This window comes from Oncorhynchus mykiss, chromosome 9 (genome assembly GCF_057628025.1).
Source record: "Oncorhynchus mykiss isolate SJ-2025 chromosome 9, ASM5762802v1, whole genome shotgun sequence".
Classification (NCBI taxonomy): domain Eukaryota; kingdom Metazoa; phylum Chordata; class Actinopteri; order Salmoniformes; family Salmonidae; genus Oncorhynchus; species Oncorhynchus mykiss.
In genome coordinates, this window is record NC_143030.1 from 50,623,118 (window position 1) to 50,647,648 (window position 24,531).

The 24,531-nt window shown below is 41.5% G+C and overlaps 1 protein-coding gene across 2 annotated transcripts; it reads right to left on the bottom strand.

Annotated features, from left to right (window-relative positions):
* Positions 1–6,891: 6,891 nt before the first annotated feature.
* tmem51a (transmembrane protein 51a) lies at positions 6,892–21,285 on the bottom strand. 2 transcript variants are annotated; one of them, XM_021615902.3, is made up of 4 exons: positions 21,104–21,285; positions 18,975–19,607; positions 14,336–14,788; positions 6,892–10,183 (listed from the first exon to the last, which is right to left on the bottom strand). In XM_021615902.3, exons 3-4 carry the CDS (start codon positions 14,716–14,718, stop codon positions 9,799–9,801), a joined length of 768 nt encoding a protein of 255 aa, XP_021471577.1. In that variant the 5' UTR covers positions 14,719–14,788; positions 18,975–19,607; positions 21,104–21,285; the 3' UTR covers positions 6,892–9,798. The 2 variants fall into 2 exon arrangements, with proteins under 2 accessions (XP_021471577.1, XP_021471578.1); XM_021615903.3 differs by lacking the exon at positions 18,975–19,607 and having other exon boundaries at positions 21,104–21,218.
* Positions 21,286–24,531: the final 3,246 nt, after the last annotated feature.

Below are 24,531 nucleotides of genomic sequence, written 5' to 3' on the forward strand. Positions count from 1 at the left end.
GGCTAATGGCTTCGCCAAAAGCTAATTGGAGTCAGGAGTCAGCTAACCTGGAATTCAATCAATGAGACGAGATTGGAGATGTTGGTTAGAGCTGCCTTGCCCTATAAAAAACACTCACAAAATCAAAGTTTGCTATTCACAAGAGGCATTGCCTGATGTGAACCATGCCCGAAGAAAAGAGATCTCAGAAGACCTAAGATTAAGAATTGTGACTTGCATAAAGCTGGAAAGGGTTATAAAAGTATCTCTAAAAACCTTGACGTTCATCAGTCCACAGAAAGACAAATTGTCTACAAATGGAGAAAGTTCAGCACTGTTGCTATTCTCCCTAGGAGTGGCTGTCCTGTAAAGATGACTGCAAGAGCACAGTGCAGAATGCTCAATGAGGTTAAGAAGAATCCTTGAGTGTCAGCGAAAGACTTAAAGAAATCTCTGGAACATGCTTACATCTCTGTTGATGAGTCTATGACACGTAAAACACTAAACAAGAATGGTGTTCATGAGAGGATACCACGGAAAAAACATTGCTGCACATCTGAAGTTTGCAAATGTGCACATGGATGTTCCACAGCGCTACTGGCAAAATATTCTGTGGACAGATGAAACTACAGTTGAGATGTTTGGAAGGAACACACAACACTATGTGTGGAGATAAAAAGGCAAAAAAGTATGGTGGAGGGAGCACCATGGTTTGGGGCTGCTTTGCTGCCTCAGGGCCTGGACAGCTTGCTATCATCGACGGAAAAATGAATTCCCAAGTTTATCAAAACATTTTGCAGTAAAATGTAAGGCTATCTGTTCGCCAATTGAAGCTCAACAGAAGTTGGGTGATGCAACAGGACAACGACCCAAAACACAGAAGTAAATCAACAACAGAATGGCTTCAACAGTAGAAAATACGCCTTCTGGAGTGGCCCAGTCAGAGTCCTGACCTCAACCAGATTGAGATGCTGTGGCATGACCTCAAGAGAGAAGTGCACACCAGACATCCCAAGAATACTGCTGAACTGAAACAGTTTTGTCAAATAGGAATGTTCCAAAATTCCTCCTGACCGCTGTGCAGGTCTGATCCGCAACTACAGAAAACGTTTGGTTGAGGTTATTGCTGCCAAAGGAGGGTCAACCAGTTATTAAATCTAATGGTTCACATACTTTTCCCACCCTGCACTGTGAATGTTTACACGGTGTGTTCAATAAAGACATGAAAACTTAGAATTGTCTGTGTGTTATTAGTTTAAGCAGACTGTGTGTTTGTCTATTGTTGTGACCTAGATGAAGATCAGATCAAATGTTATGAACAATTTATGCAGAAATCCAGGTATTTCCAAAGGGTTCACATACTTTTTCTTGCCACTGTATAAACACATTTAACAATCAACAAAACTAACAACTAACAAATTCACAACACAAGCAGATTCATTATCATTGCACAAGAATTCTGAACAAAACTCTAATCTATTGTAACTGCAGATACTCAGTGTCGGTCGTGTCAGCTCGCAAGGCATTTTACTATATTGATACCACATTTCGAATGTACACAGTAGTAATCATTTACAATGTTATTCAAAAGCTATAGGGAAGTACTGTGTCACTTACAGTCTTTTGTTTGACATTTTCTCAATGAATGTGACGAAATATTAAAGGGATGCCAATAGCACCAGGAGTCCACTGCCTGATCAAGAAATACTATGTTCCATAATTATCAAGTGTATTGAAAAGGTAACAGCACTCTACCACTAGAGGGAAGCAAGGTCAACTCTTTAAATGTAAAAGCCAAACAGAAATCTTTATATTGAGTTAAAAGGCTCCCAAACACAAAAGTAATTATGTTAACAGCATTTAAGTACAGTAATGACTAACAGAGTTTTATGGAACTTTTTAAAAGCCAGCGCTTTGAAAATGAGTGTCTTTCTCACAGAGAATGACCTTGAGAACACAACAATGATTCAACACTGACAAGAGACGAAGCCAACATTCTCAGGCGTTGTTTCCTCTTCATCCAGCTTTACAGTAACCAAGATAAGGTGAATAACATAGTGGAAAAGTACAAATATCACCAAGCCTGGTCCACGATCTGTTTGTGCCTCATTGTCAATTCATATAGGAGTTGGCAAGACAGCACAAAAATATCTGTGACCAGGCTAAATACAGTGCCTTCAGAAAGTATTCAAACCCCTTGACTTATTCTGCATTTTGTTGCGTTACAGACGGAATTAAAAATGTTTGAAATAAAAATGTTTCTGTCACAATACCCCATAATAACAAAGTGACATTTTTTTGAAATGTTTGCAAATGTACTGAAAATTAAATACAGTGCCTTGCGAAAGTATTCGGCCCCCTTGAACTTTGCGACCTTTTGCCACATTTCAGGCTTCAAACATAAAGATATAAAACTGTATTTTTTTGTGAAAAATCAACAACAAGTGGGACACAATCATGAAGTGGAACGACATTTATTGGATATTTCAAACTTTTTTAACAAATCAAAAACTGAAAAATTGGGCGTGCAAAATTATTCAGCCCCTTTACTTTCAGTGCAGCAAACTCTCTCCAGAAGTTCAGTGAGGATCTCTGAATGATCCAATGTTGACCTAAATGACTAATGATGATAAATACAATCCACCTGTGTGTAATCAAGTCTCCGTATAAATGCACCTGCACTGTGATAGTCTCAGAGGTCCATTAAAAGCGCAGAGAGCATCATGAAGAACAAGGAACACACCAGGCAGGTCCGAGATACTGTTGTGAAGAAGTTTAAAGCCGGATTTGGATTCAAAAATATTTCCCAAGCTTTAAACATCCCAAGGAGCACTGTGCAAGCGATAATATTGAAATGGAAGGAGTATCAGACCACTGAAAATCTACCAAGACCTGGCCGTCCCTCTAAACTTTCAGCTCATACAAGGAGAAGACTGATCAGAGATGCAGCCAAGAGGCCCATGATCACTCTGGATGAACTGCAGAGATCCGCAGCTGAGGTGGGAGACTCTGTCCATAGGACAACAATCAGTCGTATATTGCACAAATCTGGCCTTTATGGAAGAGTGGCAAGAAGAAAGCCATTTCTTAAAGATATCCATAAAAAGTGTTGTTTAAAGTTTGCCACAAGCCACCTGGGAGACACACCAAACATGTGGAAGAAGGTGCTCTGGTCAGATGAAACCAAAATTGAACTTTTTGGCAACAATGCAAAACGTTATGTTTGGCGTAAAAGCAACACAGCTGAACACACCATCCCCACTGTCAAACATGGTGGTGGCAGCATCATGGTTTGGGCCTGCTTTTCTTCAGCAGGGACAGGGAAGATGATTAAAATTGATGGGAAGATGGATGGAGCCAAATACAGGACCATTCTGGAAGAAAACCTGATGGAGTCTGCAAAAGACCTGAGACTGGGACGGAGATTTGTCTTCCAACAAGACAATGATCCAAAACATAAAGCAAAATCTACAATGGAATGGTTCAAAAATAAACATATCCAGGTGTTAGAATGGCCAAGTCAAAGTCCAGACCTGAATCCAATCGAGAATCTGTGGAAAGAACTGAAAACTGCTGTTCACAAATGCTCTCCATCCAACCTCACTGAGCTCGAGCTGTTTTGCAAGGAGGAATGGGAAAAAAATTCAGTCTCTCGATGTGCAAAACTGATAGAGACATACCCCAAGCGACTTACAGCTGTAATCGCAGCAAAAGGTGGCGCTACAAAGTATTAACTTAAGGGGGCTGAATAATTTTGCACGCCCAATTTTTCAGTTTTTGATTTGTTAAAAAAGTTTGAAATATCCAATAAATGTCGTTCCACTTCATAATTGATGTTGTTGATTCTTCACAAAAAAATAGTTTTATATCTTTATGTTTGAAGCCTGAAATGTGGCAAAAGGTCGCAAAGTTCAAGGGGGCCGAATACTTTCGCAAGGCACTGTACATATATATCTCATTTACATAAGTAATCACATCCCCGAGTCAATACCTTGTATTGTAAGCACATTTGGCAGCGATTACAGCTGTGAGATTTTCTGGGTACGTCTCTAAGAGCTTTGCACACCTGGATTGTGCCAAATTTGCCTATTATTCTTTTCAGAATTCATCATGTTCTGTCAAATTGGTTGTTGATCATTGCTAGAAAACCATTTTCACATCTTGCCATAGATTTGCGTGTAGATTTATGCCAAAACTGTAACTCTGCCACTCGGGAACATTCACTGTCTTCTAGGTAAGCAACTCCAGTGTAGATTTGGCCTTGTGTTTCATGGTATTGTACTGCTGAAAGGTGAATTAATCTCCCTGTGTCTGGTGGAAAGCAGACTGAACCAGGTTTTCCTCTAGGATTTTGCCTGTGCTTAGCTCCATTCCGTTTCTTTTTTATTCTTAAATACTCCCCAGTCCTTAATGATTACAAGCATACCCATAACATGATGCAGCCATCACTATAGTTGAAAATAAGGCGAGCAGTACTCAGTAATGTGTTGTATGATTTGCCCAAACGTAACACAGTATTCAGGACAAAAAGTTGCTTGCCACATTTGCTGCAGTATTATTTTAGTTCCTTGTTGCAAACAGGATGCATTTTATTTAATATTTTTATTCTATACAGGCGTCCTTATTTTCACTGTCAATTAGGTTAGTATTGTGGAGTAACTACAATGTTGTTGGATCCATCCTCAGTTCTCCCATCTCAGTCATTAAACTCAAACTGTTTTAAAGTCATCATTGGCCTCATGGTGAAATTCCAGAAATTCCTCTTTGGCAACGGAGTTAGGAAAGACTCCTGTATCTTTGTAGTTACTGGGTGTATTGATACACCATCCAACGTGTAATTAATAACTTTACCATGCTCAAAGGGATATACAATGTCCGCTTTTATATTTGTAGCCATCTACCAATAGGTGCCCTTCTTTGCGAGACATTGGAAATAATCCCTGGTCTTTGTGGTTGAATCGGTGTTTGAAATTCACTGCTCGACAGAGGGACCTAACAGATAATTGTATGTGTGGGGTACACAGATGTGGTAGTCATTAAAACAATCATGCTATACACTATTATTGCACTCAGAGTGAGTCCACGCAAGTTATTATGCGACTTGTTAAGCACATTTTTACTCCTGAAATTAAATTTAGGCTTGCCATAACAAAAAGAGTTGAATACTTGACCCCAGACATTTCAGCTTTTCATTTTTAATTAATTTGTAAAAATGTCTAAAAACATGATTCCTTTTTGACATTATGGGATATTGCGTGTGTAGGCCAGTGACACTTTCTTATTACACCCATTTCAAATTCAGGCTGTAACAAACAAAATGTGAAAAGAGTCAAGGGGAGTGAATACTTTCTGAAGGCACTATATCACCTACAATAGCTCAACCATACTGTATACAGTGCATTCGGAAAGTATTCAGACCCTTTGACTTTTTACACATCTTGTTACGTTACAGCCTTGTACTAAGAATGATACAATTGTGTTCCCTCTTCATCAATCTACACACAATACCCCATAACGAGAGAGGAAAACCAGGTTTTTAAACATTTTTGCAAATTTATAAAAAATGTCAAACTGAAATATGATATTTACATAAGTATTCAGACCCTTTACTCAGTACTTTGTTGATGCACCTTTGGCAGCCTCGAGTCTTCTTTGGTATGATGCTACAAGCTTGGCACACCTGTATTTGGGGAGTTTCTCACATTCTTCTCTGCAGATCCTCTCAAGCTGTCAGGTTGGTTGGGGAGCATTGATGCACAGCTGTTTTCAGGTCTCTCCAGAGATGTCGATCGGGTTCAAGTCCGGGCCACTCAAGGAAATTGAGTCCCAAAGTCACTCCTGCGATGTCTAGGCTGTGTGCTTATGGTCATTGTCCCGTTGGAAGGTTAACCGTCGCCCCAACCTGTACCAGGTTTTCATCAAGGATCTCTCTGTACTTTGCTCCGTTCATCTTTCCCTCGAGCCTGACTGGTCTCCCTGTCCCTGCTGCTGAAAAACATCCCCACAGCATGATGCTGCCACCATCATGCTTCACCATAGGGATGGTGCCAGTTTTCCTCCAGACGTGACGCATGTTTCATCATGGTCCGAGAGTCTTTAGGTGCCTTTTGGCAAACTCCAAGCTGGCCGTCATGTGCCTTTTACTGAGGAGTGGTTTCTGTCTAGCCAGTCTACCATAAAGGCCTGATTGGTGGAGTGCTGCAGCGGTGGTTGTCCTTCTGGAATGTTCTCCCATCTCCACAGAGGAACTCTGGAGCTCTATAAGAGTGACCATCGGGTTCTTGGTCACCTCCCTGACCAAGGCACTTCTCCCCTGATTGCTCAGTATTGGCCAGGTGGCCAGCTCTAGGAAGAGTCTTGGTGGTTCCAAACTTCTTCCATTTAAGAATGATGGAGGTGACTGTGTTCTTAAGGAATCTTCAATGCTGCAGAAATGTGTTGGTACCCGTCGCCAGATCTGTACATCGACACAATCCTGTCTCGGAGCTCTATGGGCAATTCCTTCGACCTCATGGCTTGGTTTTTTCTCTGACATGCAGTGTCAACTGTGGGACCTTATATAGACAGGTGTGTGCCTTTCCAAATCATGTCCAATCAATCGTATTTTCCACAGGTGGACTCCAATCAAGTTGAAGAAACATCTCAATGATGATCAATGGAAACAGGATGCACCTGAGCTCAATTGAGGATCATAGCAAAAGGTCTGAATACTTATTTAATCAATTTTCGAGTAAGGGCTGTAACGTAACAAAATGTCAAAAAAAAGTGAAGGGGTCTGAATATTTTCCGAAGGCACTGTATACTACAGGAAGTAAGGTACTGCCACGGTTAATGATTTCCCAGAAACACATTAGTGTGGTTGCTGAAAACCAGTAAGTCGTCACAGGACCCATCTGCAATAAAACTGTGTGGTCGGAATAGTTAGAATTTATTTTTTACATTATTCATACTCAACTCCTTTACTGTACACAGTAATGTATTATTCTGAACTCCTCGAAGTCAACATAAACAGACAGAACTCCTCATACAAAAACATACTTTCACAATACATATACAAAAGGAAATTTAGTCATACAAGCCAATCATGTAGTTTACAAATAATGCTAAGTATTTGAAATGTGAATAAATGTTGTTATACATACAGCTGGTTGAGAGAAAAGTCCATTGAACTCATGAACAATGATTGTCCCACATAAGAATATTCTTAAATGGGCAATACACTCCAAAATCTAAGTTTGTTAGATGTTTTTAATACCTCAAAAGAAGTTGAATGTGAAGGTGGATCCATGTCCAACAACACTGATTGTATAGATACAGCTGTATTCCTCAATCCCAAATGAATGGAAAAGATGAGCACATTATCTGTATATGAATGGAAAAGATGGACACCATGGTGCTTATCTTGATGCTGATCGGTTTATGAATGGAAAAGATGAGCACAATGGGCACAATTTTTCATTCATAAACAGATAAGCATATCTGGTGCTCATTTTTATCATTCATTTGGGGTTGTGACATTATCGTTGGATCTACAAAACCAATGGATTGGGATGTGTACGTTGCTTAACATAATGCTTCTTTTGAGGTTTGAAAACATCTGACAAACTTTCATTTTAGAGTGTAGTGTCCCCATAAGTACAGAACATGGTATGAAGACACAGATTCCTCACAGCCGAAACTGGTCACCCCCACAGCACTGCCTAGGCATGACAACTACAAACACCGTCAACAATATTGTACAAAATCAATGTATAAAACTAAAATCTACATGATGTGCATGCTATTTTACATGTATAAACTGTACTGAACAAAAATATAAAAACGCAACAATTTCAGAGATTTTACTGAGTTACAGTTTATATAAGGAAATCAGTTAATTGAAATAAATTCATTAGGCCCTAATCTACAGATTTCACAACTGGGCAGGGGAGCAGCCATGGGTGAGCCTGGGAAGGCATAGGCACCCACTTGGGAGCCAGGCCCAGCCAATCATAATGAGTTTTTCCCCACAAAAAGGGATTTATTAAAGAAAGAAATACTCTTCAGAAAAGATGTGGAGGTCCTGGGCTGGCGTGATTACATGTAGTCTGTGGTTGAGGCCAGTTATCTAAAACGACATTGGAGGCAGCTTATGGTAGAGAAATTAACATTTAAATTCTGGCAACAGTTCTAAAGGACATTCCTGCAGGCAGCATGACAATTGTACACTCCCTCAAAATGTAACATCTAAGGCATTGTGTTGTGTGACAAAATGGCACATTTTAGAGTGGCCTTTTATTTCGCCCCCAGCACAAGGTGCACCTGTGTAATAACTATGCTGTTTAATCATCTTCTTGATATGCCACACCTGTCAGGTGGATGGATTATCTTGGCAAAGGAGAAACACTAACAGGGATGTAAACAAATTTGTTAAGAAAATGAGAGAAGTATGCTTTTTGTGCATATGAAACATTTCTGGGATGTTTTGTTTCAGGTCATGAAACATGGCACCAACACTTTACATTTTGCATTTATATTTTTGTTTAGCATAGTAATTCAGCAATTCAATTCTAATTAAAAAAGCCTATTCTTGTTCTGTGTGCATAGGTATGCATTTGCTAGTTTATTAAGTGTTCAGTTACACAAAAAAGGCTACTGTTGTGTACAGTTTGTGTTCCCATCTAAAAAGTAGTGAATAGTTGTTGAACAGGTTCATCAACATGACATCAGAAAATAGTATCCGCATGATAAGAAAATAACATTCTTAACTTCAAAACACTTCATGGACTCGCTAATTTCCATACTCTCATAAGCATAAAACAAACAGGCTAGAGAGATAAAGGTACTGATGTATTTTCGCTCCACTAAACAAAAATGGGGTCAAACCATGGACACCAGAAGTTCATTCTCTGAATACTCCTAATGAAAGTGCTGCCAGTCAAGGAGCTAGTGAAGAATAGTTCAAGAGTGATGAGTGAGTGAGCAATGGCTGCCATTATCCCAGCTCCCAGCTGCTCAGAGAAAGTCCCCCTTGTGTTCTCCTCTATTGAGAAAAAAAAAAAAAAGGAAAAGAGCTGGACTACACTACTGCCTTCAGAGCCCAACCCCATTTCACCATGGCTACAGGGCAAAGGCTTCTAACTACCCATGAGCCTCGGTCTCTCTCAATTGTCCTCTATTGACGAGCAACACAGGCAGTAACACACAAACACTGTCTGAGTAAGGTGGCCATTGAGTCAGTCGCCAAATAGCACTTCTCTCAAAATGTGAGGAGCTGCTGTCTAAGTAGCTGTACAGAATACAAAACTCAGACATAAATAATACATCTATAACACGACTAGACTGAGGATGAAGACGGAACTTGAAATAATATAGCAGACAGAGGAAAATAAAATATGGTCATCTGCATACAAAGAAGATTTGGACCAGTGTCAGTACTCGTTGGAAAGGAATAAAAGGCATCCAAGACATGCCGAGAATTTCCCCCAATAATATTGATCCTTTAAACCAAGCTTCAATGTCCTTGTAATCATAGTCGGAAATTGGATGTGTACTCTCTGTCCAGGTGTTCCCTCTGTCCAGCAACATTAGAGTTGCCCCAAAGATCTACTCAAATGCCAGTGCCCCACGTATGGAACAGTACTCACTGCGCTTGAGTTGCAGGTCTAAAGAAAAGTCCTCAGCCAGGTAGGCATGACAAGTGCCATCGAGATGATTTAACCACAGATGCATGACAAGGGCCATCTGATCACATCTATAGTAGCACTGCACAACCAATTCACGCCTAGTGGGACACAGCGGCTTCAGTAACCTGCTTTGAAACCTAGAAGGTACCAAGTCTCAGAGCTGGGGTGCTTTGTCCTCATACATTGGTGGCGGAGTGAGCGGCTCAATAGTGATCCCTCCCGGTGGCTGAGAGTTATCCGTGTTATTCATAAAGAGCTTCTCCGATTTAATCCTCCGGATCTTAAGGGGAAGGAGCTTGAGGCCCGTTCGCCCAGTGCGGCGGTTAGGCACAGCAGAGGAGGCAGGGTTAGTGGAAGCGGGTGACGTCTGGGTGGCATCTGACCCTTCCTGCTCCATCTGCACACCGTCCACCAGGTCGTCGTAGGAGGGCAGCTGGGAGGAGCTGTGGCGCAAGTTGCTCTGGCGTATGGGGTACTCGCCGCTGCCTACCACCTCCTCGTAGCTGGGCACAGTGTACCTCTGGGCTCGCTCCTCTGCCCTGTGGACATTCATACAGAAACACACAGACAGACATCAGTAACTATGCGCTTACAGAATGGACTGTGTCTTCTATATTGTTGATTCCGTGTGTACTCTAGGCTATGCCGTGTGTACGCTAGGCTATGCCGTGTGTACGCTAGGCTATGCCGTGTGTACGCTAGGCTATGCCGTGTGTACGCTAGGCTATGCCGTGTGTACTCTAGGCTATGCCGTGTGTACTCTAGGCTATGCCGTGTGTACTCTAGGCTATGCCGTGTGTACTGATAAATACAGTCCTGATGGTTTTACATGGCTTTATTGCAACAGGTGCCCTGTTTAGGTAACGGGGCTTGAACTGAAAAGTTACTTAAAGCACTGCAGAGATTTAAAGAAGCACAAAAACATGGCTAACCAATGTTAATAGCAAAGGACCAGCGTGGGTGCAGGATTTTGCTCCAGCCAAAGCAAAGCCTTTCACATGATCAAACTAAACAACTAACCACAGTGAACAAACAAAACATGCAACAATTTCAAAGAATTTACTGAATTACAATTCATAAGGATATTAATCAATTTAAATAAACTCATCAGGCCCTAATCTATGGATTTCACATAACTGGGAATACAGATATGCATCTGTTGGTCACAGATACCTTTAAAAAAAGGTAGAGGCACGGATCAGAAAATCAGTCAGTATCTGCTGTGGCCACCACTTGCCTCATGCAGTGCGACATCTCCTTCACATCGAGTTGATCAGGCTGTTAATTGTGGCGTATTGTCCCACTTCTCTTCAATGGCTGTGGGAAGTTTCTGGATGTTGGCGGGAACTGGAACACGCTATCGTACACGGCGATCCAGAGCGTCCAAAACATGCTCAATGGGTGACGTCTGGTGAGTGAGCAGGCCATGGAAAAACTGGGACATTTTCAGCTTCCAGGAATTGTGTCCAGATTCCTTGCGACATGGGGGTAGTGCACTGGTGATGGAGGTGGATGAATGGCACGACAATGGGCCTCGTCACGAGATCTCAAATTGCACGGAGATAAAAATGGGGGCACTCTGTACATCTACCCGGTACAGTTGAAACTGGGATTCATCCGTGAACAGCACACTTCTCCAGTATGCCAGTGGCCATCAAAAGGTGAGCATTTGCCCACTGATGCCGAACTGCAGTCAGGTCAAGACCCTGGTGAGGACGATGAGCATGCAGATGAGCTTCCCTGAGACGGTTTCTGACAGTTTGTGCAGAAATTCTTAGGTTATGCAAACCCACAGTTTCATCAGCCGTCAGGGTGGCTGGTCTCAGACGATCCAGCAGGTGAAGAAGCCGGATGTGGAGGTCCTAGGCTGGCGTGGATAGACGTGGTCTGTTGTTGTAAAGCCGGTTAGACGTACTGTCAAATTATTTAAAACGATGTTGGTAGAGAAATTAACATTAAATTATCTGGTAACAGCTCTGGTGGACATTCCTGCAGTCAGCATGCCAATTGTACACTCCCTCAAAACTTGAGACATCTGTGGCATTGTGTGATACAACTGCACATTTAGAGTGGCCTTTTATTGTCCCCAGCACAAGGTGCACCTGTATAATGTTAATGCTGTTTAAATCAGCTTCTTGAAATGCCACACCTGTTAGGTGGATGGATTATCTTGGCAAATGAGAAATGCTCACTTACAGGGATGTAAACAAATTTGTGCACACAATTTGAGACAGTGCATTCGGAAAGTATTCAGACCCCTTCTGCTTTTCCACATTTTGTTACAGCCTTATTATTTTACCCACTTTTCCCTCCACGATTGATAGTTACAGTCTTGTCCTATCGCTGCAACTCCCATAAGGACTCGGGAGAGGCGAAGGTCGAGAGCCGTGCGTCCCCGGAAACAAAGCCACACCAATGTGTTGGAGGAAACACTGTACACCTGGCAACCATGTCAGCGTGCCTGCACCCGGCCCGCCATTAGAGTCGCTAGAGCGCAATGGGACAAGGAAATCCCGGCCGGCCAAACCCGGACGACTCTGGGCCAATTGTGCGTCGCCTCATGGGTATCCAGGTCGCAGCCGGCTGCGGCACATCCCAGTATTCGAAACCGGATCTGTAGTAACACAACTAGCACTGCAGTGACTTAGATCGCTGCGCCACTCGGGAGGCCCCAGTTACAGCCTTATTCTAAAATGTATTAAATAACAACAAATAATAATCCTCAATCTACACACAATACCCCATAATGAGAAAGCGAGTTGACAATACTTTTTTAAATAAAAACACTGACATACAACACCAGTCCAAAGTTGACACACCTACTCATTCAATGATTTCTTTATTTTTTTACTACTTTCTACATTGTAGAGTAATAGTGAAGACATCCAAGCTAAAAAAATAAATAAATAAGAAAAACCCTTGAATGAGCATGTGTCCAAACTTTTGACTAGTACTGTAAGTATTCAGACCATTCGCTATGAGACTCGAAATTGAGCTCAGGTGCATCCCGTTTCCATTGATCATCCTTGAGATGTTTCTACAACTTGATTGGACTCCACCTGTGGTAAATTCAATTGATTGGACAGGATTTGGAAAGGCACACACCTATAAGGTTTCACAGTTGACACTGCATATCTTGGCAAAAACCAAGCCATGAGGTAGAAGGAATTGTCCGTAGAGCTCCGAGACAGGATTGTGTCGAGGCACAGATCTGGGGAAGGGTACCAAAAAATGGCTGCAGCATTTATTAAGGTCCCCAAGAACACAGTGTCCTCCATCTAGCTTAAATGGAAGACGTTTGGAACCACCAAAACTCCTCCTAGAGCTGGCCGCCTGGCCAAAATGAGCAATCGGGGAGAAGGTCAGAGAGGTGACCAAGAACCTGATGGTCACTCTGACAGAGCTCCTGAGGTCCTCTGTGGAGATGGCAGAACCTTTGAGAAGGACAACCATCTCTGCAGCACCCTACCAATCAGGCCTTTATGGTAGAGTGGCCAGACAGAAGCCACTACCAAGTAAAAGTAGACTCACCTATAGACTACTCACCTATAGACTCTCAGACCATGAGAAACAAGACTATGGTCTGATGAAACCAAGATTGAACACTTTGGCCTAAATACCAAGCGTCTTGTCTGGAAGAAACCTGGAACCATCCCTACGGTGACGCAATGTGGTGGCAGCATCATGCTGTGGGGATGTTTTTCAGTGGGATCGAGGGAAAGATGAAGTACAGAGAGATCCTTGATGAAAACCTGCTTCAGAGCTCTCAGGACCTCAGACTGGGACAAAGGTTCACCTTATACAGGACAACGACCCTAAGCACACAGCCAAGACAACGCAGGAGTGGCTTCAGGACAAGTCTCTGAATGTCCTTGAGTGGCCCAGCCAGAGCCCGGACTTGAACCCGATCGAACTTCTCTGGGAGAGACCTAAAAATAGCTGTGCAGCGAAGCTACCCATCCAACCTGCCAGAGCTAAGACAATCTGCAGAGAATGGGAGAAACTCCCCAAAGACCGGTGTGCCAAGCTTGCAGCGTCATACTCAAGAAGACTCGAGGCTGTAATCGCTGCGAAAGGTGCTTCAACAAAGTACTGGGTGAAGGGTCTGAATACTTATGTAAATGTGACTTGTTTTTGATATTTGCAAAAAACATTTAAACCTGTTTTTGCTTTGTCATTATGGAGTTGCATGTAGATTGATGAGGAAAAAACAATTTAATACATTTTAGTAAGGCTGTAACGTAAGAAAAAGTGAAGGGGTCTGAATATTTTCCGAACGCACTGTAGATAAGCTTATGTGTATGGAACATTTCTGGGATCTTTTATTTCAGCTCATGAAACATTGTACGAACACTTTAGAACACTTTATATTTTTGTTCAGTGTAGTTGAATCAGCTGAACATGTGTCAGCCCTCATAGGTTAAAGGGCAATATTCACCTCCAGCACCACCACAAACATCAATACATGTCAGAATGGCAAGTTTCTATGTTTTGTAGTCAAAAATATAGAAATACGTGTTTCTGATGACATCATCCGGAAACACTGATGGCGTCATCTGGTGTGCATCATGCAATGTTACACATCTAGGAGCAGTCAAACGGTTAGTAAAGTAATAAAGGGATTGCCCACCCCTGTACTGAACCCTGAGCAAACAAACCTGCTGAGGTCATTAATTAGCTACAGTACTCACGTCTCTCCGTCGTCCTCACTGGTAGCTACGTTGCCTGCCCCCAGAGTCTGGGCCTCTAGGAGCACCTGCTGCTCCCGCTGCTTGTTCCTCATCCCCAGGCACAGGGACAGCAGGAGCATGGCCACTCCAGCCCCGACCAGTACAAAGGCCACCGATGAAGTCCTCCCCCTAGTGTCCGGTTTCGGGTTCCCTCCTCCGGTGCCACTGCTGTTGTTCCCGGCCATGTCGGAGGGCACCACACTCCATACGATCATGACAATGCCCAGGGCTACCAGTCCCACCCCCAGGGCACACAAGGCATACTGGGAACCTGAGTTTCCGGGACTGTTTTGGTGGTTGCTGGCAACAGGGCGGTTTGGGGGCACCTCAACGCTGGAGAGCATTTTCCCCAAAACGTAGGCCCACCTAGTGTTCAGCTAGGTCAGCTAGCTGCTTCACACCTGGGGTCAAAGACTGAGGAGAGAAACAGTTCATTAGGGCAGAAATAAGAACACTGATACAGTAAAGAGGTTAATATGTGGGGTTAACAATATTATTTCAATACAAATATAAGAGTAAATGGGGGAAATTATGGCACTCAAACTGTGATGGAATTTGGATAGAGAATCATTGTTCAAATAACTTCAATATAGTCCAATTTAAAACATGAAAAATAATCTGTGAAAAAAAAAAGCACACACTTGCCCTACACTACACAATTACACACTTAATTCATTCCCTTGCTTTTGAATAGGCTTCTCTATCAATAGATCCTACAGCTAGAGTTCAAAATGCTGGGTGGGCAATAAGCCTTTCCTTTGTTTAAGATGAAGCGACTTCCAGCAGCTTCTGTCTCCTGTGACCATTAGCACCTACCTGCCAGAGAGCCAACACTTACACGGAGTTGGAAAACTCCCTCATGCAGACTTTATATTAATAAGGTGTGTTTTTATGGCAAGATTTAACAGCCTAGTCTCCCAGGTACAGGAACATCTTGCACAATGTCAAGTTGTTCAGTGGAATTAAGGTAAGAAATGCTATTCAAAGCCGTTTTACAGGAATTTGATTTGGAATGTCACTTTTCTGGAAACGGGTCAGTATATTTAGAGTGGCTTTCATAAAAAAAAAAAATTAAAAACACTCCAGGACTATTCAGAATGTTGATAAACACTTCTCATCTTTCTATCAAAAACAGTAGTACCATGTACGACAAATGCCTTTCAGAATATATTTATAGAATATAAGAGAATCTTAGATAAATGAAGTATTCTAAGATATAAAATGTTTCTGTAAATGTCTGAAGAACATCCCAGAACAAGCACACAAAATGTAGTGAAATCACAATCAGAAAAGATATGACACATTATTATCCATCACTGTTATGGATGTCATAACGCTGAAAAGGGATACTGACAATGAAGAGGGAAACCAATACTAGACCATGTAACCCCCCCCATATTTGACCTTCCCACGGTATTGCCCGAATATGGGTGCTCCTGTGTGTCTATCTTTACAAGAGCAAGAACGGTTACTCATAATAAAACCAGACATGCATTTTGCAACCCGAGTCACCAGATTAGAAAATACATTTACCCTCATGACAATTACCTGTCTCAGTTACAGTATGGTTAACTAACTGCTAAGTCCTTTAACAGTAATAAATCAGAAGTTATTCATTTTACAGGCCTAACTGCCAGTGGGCGAGCGGCGTTTTGCAATTTAAGACGTGATTTGCATGTCTTCCGGGTAGCCCCCATTCAGAGGACTGCTATAAGCCCTCGGCAAGCCATCTAGCCATGAGTTCATTTGAAAGACAATAGAAAAGGCATTTTTCTAAATCACAAATGTGGCCTGCCACCTTTCAGGTAACCACAGCAAGCTGTTTTTGTTGTTATAAGAAGGGTGGCAATTCAAATAGCCACCCTTTGCCTTGATGACAGCTTTGCACACTCTTGGCATTCTCTCAACCAGCTTCACCTGGAATGCTTTTCCAACAGTCTTGAAGGAGTTCCCACATATGCTGAGCGCTTGTTAGCTGCTTTTCCATCACTGCGGTTTGACTCATCCCAAACCATCTCAATTTGGTTAAGGTCGGTGGATTGTGGAGGCCAGGTCATCTGATGCAGCACTCCAGCACTCTCCTTCTTGGTAAAAATACCTCCAGGCTGTGGTGGGTCATTGTCCTGTCGAAAAACAAATGATAGTGGGACTAAGCGCAAGCCAGATGGGATGGTGGATCGCTGCAGAATGCTGTGGTAGCCATGCCGGTTAAGTGTGCCTTGAATTCTAAATAAGTCAGAGTGTCACCAGTAAAGCACCCCCACACCATAATACCGCCTCCTTCATGCTTTACGGTGGGAAATACACATGCGGAGATCATCCGTTCACCCACACCGCATCTCACAAAGACACGGCGGTTGGAAACAAAAATCTCAAATTTGGACTCCAGACCAAAGGACACATTTCCACTGCTCTAAATGCCCATTGCACGTGTTTCTTGGCCCAAGCAAGTCTCTTCATCTTATTGGTGTCCTTAAGTAGTGTTTTTTTGCAGCAATTCGACCATGAAGCCCTGATTCACGCAGTCTCCTCTGAACAGTTGATGTTGAGATGTGTCTGTTACTTGAACTCTGAAGAATTTATTTGGGCTGCAATTTCTGAGGCTGGTAAATCTAATTAACTTATCCTCTGCAGAGTTAACTCTGGGTCTTCCTTTCCTGTGGCGGTCCTCATGAGAACCAGTTTCATCATAGTGCTTGATGGTTTTTGCGACTGCACTTCAAGAAACGTTCAAAGTTGACATTTTCCGTAATGACTGACATTCATGTCTTAAAGTAATGATGGACTGTTGTTTCTCTTTGCTGATTTTAGCTGTTCTTGCCATTATATGGACTAGATCTTTTATCAAATAGGGTCATCATCTGTAAACCACCCCTACCTTGTCACAACACAACTGATTGGCTCAAAGGCATTAAGGAAAGAAATTCCACAAATTAACTTAAGGTACACCTGTTCATTGAAATGCATTCCAGGTGACTACCTAGTTGAGAGAACCTGGTTGAGAGAATGCCTAGAGTGTGCAAAGCTGTCATTAAGTTAAAGGGTGGCTATTTGAAGAATCTCAAATATAAAATATAATTTGATTTGTTTTACACTTTTTTGTTTAACACATGATTCCATATGTGCTTTTTCATCATTTTGATATTGTCACCATTATTCTACAATGTAGAAAATAGTGCAAATAAAGAAAAACCCTTGAATGAGTAGGTGTGTCCAACCTTTTGACTGGTATTGTACTTTTAGAACAAATTTAGACATGATTTGCGGGAACATGAAAAGAGGGACCTTACATCAAAACCTCATCATAGTGAGGACATTAATAGTGAGATGTCCAAAGCCATTTTGTCAAATATTTTATTTCTTTGATTAAAATAAGTTACCCAGACTTGAGCTTTTAAGAGTTAATTAATCATCCACATTACCAAACTTTGCTTTGTTGTGTCAGCAATTGGACATTGTTCTTATGGGGGGGTGGGGGGGCTAGTTACCCCACATTACCCTATGCATGCCTTGATATCCTCAATCTGACAGATTACAAATTGCTAGGGCCAGCAAAATAATACTTTTGTGTGCATGTCTGGACTTGCTAAGAGAGAGAGAGAGAGAGAAAGAGATCAAGGAACAACTGATATAAAATTACACTGAAGAATGTGTGGTATGACCAAAACCCCACCCCACCCTGTACAACTAGGCCTAAAAGTAATTTCAAAATCACAGCTGTTATTTTTTTAGGGGCACATTTTCTTGAACAGTCAATCTGTAACCTAGCCTCCTACATCTGGCTGGTTGTACAGAGTTGTGTGTAACCCAAACGTGCACAAAACTGTGCCACAATGACATAAGGAAAATAGTTGGAATAACGTTAAAAGCCTTGTAGCAATTTCAGAATACCATTCCAGGTGCCTACTCCCAACAGTTTAAATGTTCAGAACTGTATTGACAGCCCGTTGGGAAATGTTAAATAACAGTGCCCACGTTTGTAGAAATATATATATTTTTAAGTGTGAGTGCCAAGTCGACCTAAGCAACGAAAGAGTTAAATCTCCTTTGCAACTGTATTCGATTTGTTCTGTTTTTTTTACAGAATTACATTTTGGCAGACATTTGAGGTTACATTGATTTGTCAACTTCTTTAGTTCTGTATCCATTACAACTTGTATGCATTTTTTAAAGATGTGTTGAAGTTAGAACCGAAGTAGCCGACACAATGCATGCAGTGCCCTGTTGAAGTTGCGAAGTAGACGAACGAAAGTGTGATGACATTATGAAGTATTTCAGCACACAGTCACATTCCAGTGCATTGATAGCCCACAAAATACATATGTTGATGAGAGAGGTAATGTATACTCCAGGGTAGCAATGTGTATAGACGCCACATTCTCCTAAATTAGATACTTAGCCCAGCTATCACGCTGGCTAAACGGGCGTGTTCTGCAAACAAATATATTAACCCATAACGTTCCCCGCTCTAGTATGAAGACTATAGCCTACTACTACTACTACTACTACTAAGTATGAATCAAAGGTACTGAACTGATAAAAACAATGGTTTGTAAAAATGAAGACAATATGATGCAATGGGTGGAAAAGACGCCCTTACCTTTGCATGCTGACGATACATTCCAAAGTGTTTTCTTTCTTCGAAGTTGATCACCCGCGATCAAGGGAATTACTGTACGTAGCCTAGCTATATCTTGGAAATATACTAATCAAGCCACATTTCTAACCAGAAACTTTATTCGATGGACCTATAGACGATTCATGTGATCACGTCACAAAAAACATGCGCGCGGTTCAATGGGGCAAAAGGCCGTGAGCCGATTGAGAGCAACATTGGGCGGATTCGATTATGCTGAACTGCGGGACACTGGTCTATGGCCCGTGATGTGAACAAGGGAAGAGCGCTTTTCTCAATAAACAGAAATCTGCGTCACTCAGTCATGTTGTCAACAAGGCAACATGGTGCAGCGTCCCCAAAAAATAAAAGCTACAACCTCTCTTTACGTTAAAATATAGACTATGTTTGAATTTTCAAACAAGGTTTTATTGGCAAGGCAGATAAAGCATGTATATCAAAAGCAATCACTTTTGCATGGGAAAACACAGAATCTTACTCATAACTACACGTGCTTAATTAAGTCTCCTTAATTTTGAGCCAACTTCGCAGTCAGACAGAGTTGGGCACCTGGTTCACGCCTGGGAGGCAGCGCGATTCAGCTTGTTTCATCTTGTTCTGTATATTAACAAAAATAATAATACACATAAATCTTGTTCTTGATACCATGTCTTCTTTTGAGGTGTTTTGTCCATGCTAATATGGCCAAAAAATCTCTAGCTAGCTAACCAACAAAGGTAACAATGTATTTGAGAGAAAAGTGCTCATTGTGCAAATGTATTTAGGTTTTATACAGTTAATAGTTAATTTGTTGTCAACAATCTAAGCCTGTGGAATTCAAACTTTTTCAGCTAGGACAAAAAAAAGAAAACATTTCATGACACAACCTAAAATCCTTACATTTCGATTTTTTTTAATCCATTATTTTACCAGGTAAATTGACTGAGAACACGTTCTCATTTGCAGCAACAACCTGTGGAATAGTTACAGGGGAGAGGAGGGGGATGAATGAGCCAATTGTATACTGGGGATTATTAGGTGACCGTGATGGTTTGAGGGCCAGATTGGGAATTTAGCCAGGACACCGGGGTTAACACCCCTACTCTTACGATAAGTGCCATGTGATCTTTAATGACCTCAGAGAGTCAGAACACCCGTTTAACATCCCATCCAAAAGATGGCACCCTACAGAGGGCAGTGTCCCCAATCACTGCACTGGGGCATTGGGAAAATGTTTCAGACCAGAGGAAAGAGTGCCTCCTACTGGCCATCCAACACCACTTCCAGAAGCATCTGGTCTCCCATCCAGGAACTGACCAGGACCAACCCTGCTTAGCTTCAGAAGCAAGTCAGCAGTGGTATGCAGGGTGGTATACATTAACAAATAACCTTCAATTCATAACATTTTCATCTCTTAGCAAAATAAAAGTCGTATTTTTCAAATAATCTTTCTGGAAAACGTGTGTATTGGCTCATGCAATAATCTGCACTCTTAATGCTTTAGAGACCCGACTCCAGCTTCCTGCAACCACGCTAGGTTTCGCGGCCCCGACTTTGAATACCGCCGATCTAAGCCAACTCCTCTGTATTGCCCCATATTTTTGCCAGCCTGGTTTCAGACAAGATGACACATGGCAAATTTAAATCGGGGACACTCAAATTAGTATATGTTACGTTTAATGTGGTTAGATAAGACAGATGGTTACTTAAGGCAGAAACGAAAGTAGGGTGGGCGTATAACATGAACATCTAGCAACCCAAAGGTTGCGAGTTCGAAACTCATCATGGACAACTTTAGCAACTTTTCAACTACTTACTACTTTTTAGCTACATTTCAACTACTTAGCATGTTAGCTAACCCTTCCCCCAACCTTAAACCATTTAGCTAACCCTTCACCTAACCGGAACCCTTTAACGTAACTTCTAAACTTAACCCTAACTATTAGCCCAGCTAACATTAGCTGCCTAGCCACCTAGACAGAATTCGTAACATATAATACGTTTTGCAAATGTGTAACATATAGGAATCTATTCAGGTATCGCTGAAGTGTTATAGATTGTGAAATACAATTATAAACGTAATTTACGGTTGAGTTAACAAATGCAGTTTTTACCGTGAATGTAGTCTCCGCTAATGAAGGAACATTGCCGTTACATTTTAATCACGCTGTAACGCTGAACTTCCGCAATTTGGGGTGCATCCGTCTATGGACGGTGACGTGAACGGGCAAAAGCGGTGAGGGAGAGGTGCACTTCTCAAATTGAACAGTAATCAGCAACTCTCTGTCATGTTGTCAAGAAGGCAGCATGGTGCATCGTCCAGAAACATACATCTCATTTCCATAAAATATGTTGTACTTTTCGAACTAGTTTTCATTGAGAAGGCAAATAAAGCGTTTTTATGAAAAGCATTATCTTTGCATGTGAAAACACAGAAACTTACTCATTACTCCACATGCTTCAAATCTATCCTAGGTAACATCACTTTTGTTTTGGCTTTGAACAAGGCACCTGGTTCATGCCCAGGAGACAGCCCAGTTCCAAAAGAAATGCCATCACTTTTCACCTGGAGCAAACTCCTTCCACTGGGGTAACCCAGACTGCATGATAGGGATGTGCCTCTGTCTCTTTTCAAGACGATTCCATACGTTTGTAGATACATGGGCTCCGATAAAATAGAGGAACAATACATTTTCTTTTTAAATTATTCTATTTGATTATAAGAACAAATCAATGCGATCTCTAACTTGATTGAAAGGGCTTCTTGGTAGCCAACCTTATAAAATTGTTAGGTGGCTAGTAGTATTACAGAGAAACAACAACATGCCCTATGGGCATACGACATTTGAACTAGCTCATGAGCCATTTTTAAGTTATATTCTTCAAGAATCTAAAAATGTATGATTTTCTGGTCCGGACCGGACCAATCATGGATGACTTTGTTTAATTCTGATTTGGTCTGGTCCTGACCGGCCTTGATTTCAATGTCCACAGACGTCCGGACCGACCTATATTTGGCCCAAACAAAGACTTCTAAAATTGGTTCTCATGTGGTCCAGTCTGGACCTTCCTTGATTTGGCCCAAACATAGACGTCTATATTTGGTTCAGATTTGGTCCAGTCTGGACCGACCTTGATTTGGCCCAAATATAGACATCTAGGATTGGTGTGGCCTGGTCCAGACTTGATTTGGCCCAATCATAGACATCTATGTTTCACAAGTTTGGACAGCACAGTAATGTAGAGCATAGCAGAGTACACATAGAGTACAGTAAAGAAAATACAAGTAAGTATAGTTCAGTAAAGTACAGTACAGCACAGTAGAGTATAGTACAGTATAATATATTGTATTGATCCTGAACTAAACTGCACTGTACTCTACTGAATTAAACTCTACTGTACTGTAGCATACTGTCTCTACTGTGTTCTACTGTACTGAACTTTGCCCTACTGTGCTGTGCTGTTCAAACTTGTGAAACATAGCCTAGACTACACAGCCTAGCCTACTCTACTGAATTAAACTCTACTGTACTCTATTCTACTGTACTGTACTAAATAAAACTCTAATGTACTGTGCTCAACTGTACTGAACTGTGCCGTACTGTGTTGTTCAAACTTGTGAAACATAAATCAAATCAAATTGTGTTAGTCACATACACATGGTTAGCAGTTGTTATTTGGGTTGACAGGTAGCCTAGTGGTTAGAGCGTTGGAGCAATAACCGAAAGGTTGTTGGATAGAATCCCCAAACTGACAAGGTCAAAAACTGTCATTCTGAACAAGTCAGTTAACCCACTGTTCCCTTGTAGGCTATCATTGTAAATAAGAATTTGTTCTTAACTGAGTTGCCTAGTTAAATAAAGGTAAAATAAATAAAAAACGTTATTGTGAGTGTAGTGAAATGCTTGTGCTTCTAGTTCCGACAGTGCAGTAATACTGTATCTAACAATTCCACAACAACTACCAAATACACACACATCTAAGTAAAGGGCTGGAATAAGAATATATACATATAAATATGTAGCCTAGATGTCTACGATTAGTTCAGATTTGGTATGGTCCAGACCAACCAAATTTGTATTTGTATTTTGCTCACTCGGCAGATGCTCTTAACCAGAGCGACATTGAGTCAGGGCATTCAACTAAGGTAGATAAACAACAGCATATCACAGTCGTACAAATAAAACATATTTCTGTAACCGTTGCTGAGAATGTTATTGTAGTTGAAATGGTCTGTAGGTTTATTGTGTAGGTTGAACTACTTTAAACATCATCGCATAGGAGCATGTGACAGTTGGGAGCAATAACACTGTGTATATTTTATGTTGCAGTCTTCAGTTGGCTCTTCTTTCCAATATTAAATGGGTAGAAAAATACTATTGTCATAGAATTAGTGATTGGAAGTTAGGAAGGCTCTTTTTACTGACTCAGATCTTTTTGACAAGTTCAGTAAGAAGAACGAGTCAGTAATGCCAAGATCATGCAGGACCCCTTACCAGTGAATGATCAATTGAAAACTCGAAAGAGTCATGATTCTCTTTAAAGTTTCAAGTTTTAACATCATGTGCACAAGTACAGTGAAATGCCTTTCTTGCAAGCCTCTTGTTGATATTTTGTTCACCATAGGGGGCTTATTGGATCTGTCATTTGTGATTGAGACTTGTAAACGTGTGCTTTGAACAATGTACATTTGTTGATTGCTAGGTATACAACTAAGAACTTTTTTTATTCATTTGAAACAAGTTCTAGTTGTGGCCGCAACCGGACGAGATTGTGAAAGAATTTTGCTCGCTTAACTGCCTTGAAGGTGACGCACATCGTTGCAAACTGCAGCCCCCAAAACGATTTGTTCTCGAGTTCAAATTTGTTGAGCAGATAGCAGTTGTTATTTGGGTTGACAGGTAGCCTAGTGGTTAGAGCATATGTCTTTGGAGCCGCTCAGCCAGATGAGCTTGTATCAATCCTGCTGTAGGACTCATTGCATCCAGAAAAAAAAAATCATGGATCTCAGTAAATAGAGTTGTTAAAAAATAATTAATCGTTCTCGAACTGCCCATCACTAGATACAGTATAATGTTTACTTCCTTGAGAATGTATGGGCGATTGACATGTGGCCATAGAATACATGACCAAAAAAATTTTCAACATCTATAAATGACATATTTTAAACTTTCATTCAGAACCGAAAATGAACCTGATTTTATCATCTGGAAAATACGTATTTCAAAGTCCTGGGGCCAGTTGTACTGTTAGAGAGGCCAGTTACATTAGACGTTATTGTTGTCATCGTTTTCTTCACTGCATTGCAGGCATTAGCAGGCAAAATACCATGTTCATAATCATCATCGTGGCCACTGTCTAATAACGGATGCATAAAAAGAACTATAGCAAAAATGAGTTATGTAAAAATTATTTCATACTCCACATTTAGGGGGGCCACAAGGGGGTCCAAAATTGTTGTCACAGGGGCACTGCCCCCCCCCCCCCCCCACCCCCCCCCCACCCCCCCCCCCCCCCACACCCCCCCACCCCCCTCTGAAAT

What these genes read in the sequence shown, in the direction of transcription:
- tmem51a (XM_021615902.3), bottom strand. Translation starts at nt 14,718, where the DNA reads ATGCTCTCCAGCGTTGAGGTGCCCCCAAACCGCCCTGTTGCCAGCAAC. An exon ending in AGTGAGGACGACGGAGAGAC is followed by an intron (nt 10,184 to 14,335) that starts GTGAGTACTGTA and finishes GAATGTCCACAG; the next exon opens with GGCAGAGGAGCGAGCCCAGA.